Raw genomic sequence first — 4,452 nt, 5'->3', positions numbered from 1 at the left:
ACAAGGACAATGATATGAAACAATAACTCGAGTTTAAGCTATTCACTAATACAAGGACAATGATATGAAACAATAACTCGAGTTTAAGCTATTCACTAATACAAGGACAATGATATGAAACAATAACTCGAGTTTAAGCTATTCACTAATACAAAGACAATGATATGAAACAATAACCCGAGTTTAAGCTATTCACTAATTCAAGGGCTATGATATGAAACAATAACCCGAGTTGGAGCTATTCACTAATTTTATTTCGTAAATACTTCTCCTACCTGACACTGCCTTAGATAATCTCTATCTGACCATATAAACCCGCATATTTTTTTAAGCGCCGGATAATAAACCTCTACTGATGACGTATTATCCGGAACCACGTGGAACACGCTCTCCCATGATTCAGTTTTTCTCTTGAGCGGCCATTGAGCACATGGAAGTGTGCCACTCGCGTGAAAATTTTATTGTTTGTTGGATTTATTTAATTTGTTTTGTTTTAATGGCGGAAGTTCAGGTAAGGAAAGGTGTAGTAGCGATAGAGGAAGGAGAAATTCCTTCGGATAAAGATATTTCTAGCCGTTTTTCGGACACAAACACTGAACGTTCCGAGAAAAGTAGCGAGGACCCAAAGTCGGGTAAAAGGAAGAGAACATCGCGTTATGACCAAATGGAAGAAAAATGGTCATCTAAATTCAATGGACTTAGCTCAGAAATGTCTGGAATTAAGCAGTCGTTGAATGTCATTTCGTCTTTACTTCAAAACAAAGAGAAAGGCAGCTCTGAATGTTCGCCAAAAAGGCATAGACTTGATAAGAGTGTTTCGCCAAAAAGGCAGAAACGTAGCCATTCTCGCCGTCACCGTAGAAGTGAACGGTTTTCGATGCACACTTTTTCGGATAGTAGTCCTAGTGATGAAGACCAATTGTCTTTATATGACAGATCTACGGGTTTTTCATCTGATGAAGGTAATAAAACTCATTTATCATCACGTTCACCATCTAGGAGCCCTTTACATAGCCCTAGTCAAAGTTCTGTGAGGAATTTAGAGACTGAAAGTCTTAGTAAAAACATAAGTGTACAAGATTCTCAATCAAAAAATGATTTAGACTTGTTCAAAGTTTTTGGTGATGATGCCAAATTTAAAAAGGATGTTGTTAAAATGGGCATTTCTATTGACAATTCTCAGAAAGAAACTCTTAATAATAGTTGGCATTGTGACCAGCCATCATTTTTGACAGCTACGGGGGATAATTATGAGGAGTTATTTCCTGTAGACGCAGAAACTGAAAAAATTTTACAAGTCCCATCTCTTGATGATATGGTTGAGGATCTCCTTGTTGAAAATTATGGCTCAAAAGCCGCGTTCACATCAAAAAAGACTTCTTTATTCAATCAGCCATGTAAAATGGTGGAACATATTTTGTATAAAGGTCAACAAGCAGCCAAATATGCGCTTACTATGCAGTTATACACGCAGCAGTGTCTTGGTAAATTAATGGTAGCTTTTCAAGATGACTCCTTAGATAAAGAAAAATGTACAACGCAAATTCGTGACATTTTTGCTATATCAACAAAATGTTTAGAACAAATTGGCAGAACAGGTGCTTTTCACCATATAGGTCGAAGGCAATTAGCAATGGCAGACACTAAATTGTTTAAACTTAGGGATAGGGACACTATTTCTAACTTGCCACTTAGAAGTGATGGGGTGTTTGGTTCACAACTTAATTCTAATTTGGAAAATAGAAAAGACAAAAGGAAAGCTATAAAGGAACTTTTTCCGGAGTTAGGTTTAAATAGAAAACGTAAGGCAGTCACAGAGGAGTCTTACCAAAACTTGAAGAGATCTAAGCCTTCTGCTACTGTTTCTAGCATGACTACTGCTAGAACACCGTCAAACTTCTCTGGTGATTTTCGCATTCCACGCATTCAAAAAGGGGAAAAATCTCAGTATCAACGTGGAAGACGTTTTTCTACTAGAGGAAAACCAGATTTTACCAGACGTTCAAGTGTCAAGGAACGACTGGGAGACACAGTTAAAAAATGACAAGGTAAGTGTTATTGCGAAGTTTCCAGAAATACCTGTCGGAGGCCGTTTGTCTCATTTTTTTCAAGAATGGAAAAATATAACGACAGACAAATGGGTACTAGAAATAATTCAACACGGCTACAAGCTAGAATTTTTGAAGATTCCACTTTTCAATGGAATAAAGGAAACTCGAGTTCCATCTTTTCAAACAAATCTTATAGCTTTAGAAATAGAAAATCTTTTAAAAAAGAAAGCTATCGAAAAAGTAGACAAAACTATTGCACATGCCGGTTTTTACAGCACTTTATTCCTAGTACCAAAGAAAAATGGGGAAATGAGACCGGTGATAAATCTAAAGCCTCTGAACAAGTATTTAAGGAAACTTCATTTCAAAATGGACACGTTAAGCAAAGTCCTGAACCTAGTTCAAAAAGGAGACTGGGGTCTAACATTAGACTTAAAAGACGCTTATTTTCATATAAAGATTTACAAGGGACATCGCAAATTTCTTCGTTTTTATTTCCAAAATCAAGTTTATCAATTTCGAGCTCTTTGTTTCGGCCCAACAGTGAGTCCAAGGGTTTTTACAAAAATTGTAGCTACAGTAACAGCACATTTACATCGTCAGAATATACGTCTAGCATCTTACCTAGACGATTGGCTAGCTGTAGATCAAACCAGAAACAAATTACTTCTAAAGAGAAATTCAATCTTAAGTCTCCTTTTTCGACTAGGATTCATAGTAAACAAAGAAAAGTCAAATTTAATCCCAAGTCAAGATTTAACTTACATAGGCGGTTTGTTTCATTTGAAAACAGGTCATGTGTTTCCGACGGAAACAAGGGTAAAAAATTTAAAGACGTCTGTGATCGATTTGCTATCGGTTCAACCAACAGCAAAACATTTTCTTGTTCTTCTTGGCCAGATTGCTTCTTGTCTGTTGCTCATACCAAATGCACGACTGTTCATGCGCCCTATTCAGTTATTTTTACTAGCAAATTGGAGTCCAGTCAGCATGAATTTATCAAAAATAATTCCATTGACTCCAGAGCTTCGTTTACATCTGAAATGGTGGTTACAGGATCAGAACATTCTGAAGGGTTATTATTTTCAAACAAGGTCATACCCACATATAATTACCACCGATGCAAGTTTATACGGCTGGGGAGCACATATGAAGGGTTATACAGTGCAAGGCCGTTGGTCTGCGAGTCAGAAACTTATGCACATAAATTGTCTGGAAATGAAAGCAGTATTGCTAGCTGTGTCTCATTTCCTACCATTTGTGAAATCTCAGAATGTTCTGATTCGAACCGACAATACGACAGTGATGCAATACATAAACAAACAGGGGGGCACCAAGTCCCCAAAATTATGCAAGATGAGTTGGGATTTGTGGAATCTGGCTTTGGAGAACAAGATATTACTTCGAGCAGCACATGTCAAGGGCAAACAAAATTGTCTTGCGGATCTTTTGTCTCGGAAGGAGATAAGGGATTCAGAATGGTCTCTGAAAGATTGTTTTCTTCAGAAAATTTTCAATCTGTGGGGTCATCCATTAATGGATCTCTTCGCAACGGAAAAGAACAAGAAGACAATGTTGTTTTGCACTTGGATTCCGTCCCAGTATGCATATGCGACGGATGCCCTGTCGGTTGCTTGGCAGAACATGTTTGCGTATGCTTTCCCACCAATACAACTTATACCCAAAGTACTTTCTCACATGAAACAGTACAAGTGCACAGTCATTCTGATAGCACCCTTTTGGCCTCGTCAACAATGGTTCCCCACACTTCTCAGCATGTTAGTTGCGAATCCTCTACAACTTCCATGCAGTCCAGATCTGTTGTCTCAATGTCAGGGAAAAGTTCTCCACCCAGAACCAGAGAAACTGAACTTGGCTGCATGGATGTTGTCGACCGAATGTGGTCGACAAAGGGATTTTCTAAAAAAGCTAGAAAGTTGCTCAAATCATCTTGGCGTATGGGAACAAGAAAAGACTATAGTTCCAAATTTAAACAATTTCGTTGTTGGTGTGCTTCACAACAAATTAATCCATATGAACCATCTTTAAAAGATTGCATTCATTTTATAACCTTTTTATTTGAAAAAGGGTTGTCTTACAAAACAATTAATGGGTATAGGTCTATGCTTTCTTCAATTTTACCTAAGGTAGATGATTATGCAATTGGACAGCATCCATGCATGATAAGAATGTTAAGAGCTGTTTTTAATGAAAGACCCCCTATTAAGAAACTTGTTCCTGAATGGGATGTTTGTATCGTTTTAGGTTCTTTGAAGATGTCTCCATTTGAGCCCTTGAAGGATGCTGCTTTGAAATACCTAACTTGGAAAACTTGTTTTTTGATTGCCATAACTACATTTCGTCGATGCAGTGACATACAATCACTTCAGCTTGGTGATGA

At 37.6% G+C, this 4,452-nt stretch overlaps 2 protein-coding genes across 2 annotated transcripts; both read left to right on the top strand.

Annotated features, from left to right (window-relative positions):
* The first annotated feature begins 248 nt into the window (after positions 1-248).
* Positions 249-4,452, top strand: LOC132743287 (uncharacterized). Its single transcript, XM_060731825.1, has 2 exons — positions 249-2,048; positions 4,317-4,452. Exon 1 carries the CDS (start codon positions 431-433, stop codon positions 2,042-2,044), a length of 1,614 nt encoding a protein of 537 aa, XP_060587808.1. The 5' UTR covers positions 249-430; the 3' UTR covers positions 2,045-2,048; positions 4,317-4,452.
* On the top strand, positions 3,042-4,100 carry LOC132743278 (uncharacterized). Its single transcript, XM_060731811.1, has one exon. The coding sequence runs from the start codon at positions 3,042-3,044 to the stop codon at positions 4,098-4,100; it is 1,059 nt and encodes a 352-aa protein (XP_060587794.1).

The sequence above is a fragment of the Ruditapes philippinarum genome, unplaced genomic scaffold (assembly GCF_026571515.1).
Source record: "Ruditapes philippinarum isolate M1 unplaced genomic scaffold, ASM2657151v2 ctg331_1_1_1_1, whole genome shotgun sequence".
In the NCBI taxonomy this organism is placed as follows: Eukaryota; Metazoa; Mollusca; class Bivalvia; order Venerida; family Veneridae; genus Ruditapes; species Ruditapes philippinarum.
This window is presented reverse-complemented; position numbering and strand designations above follow the sequence as displayed.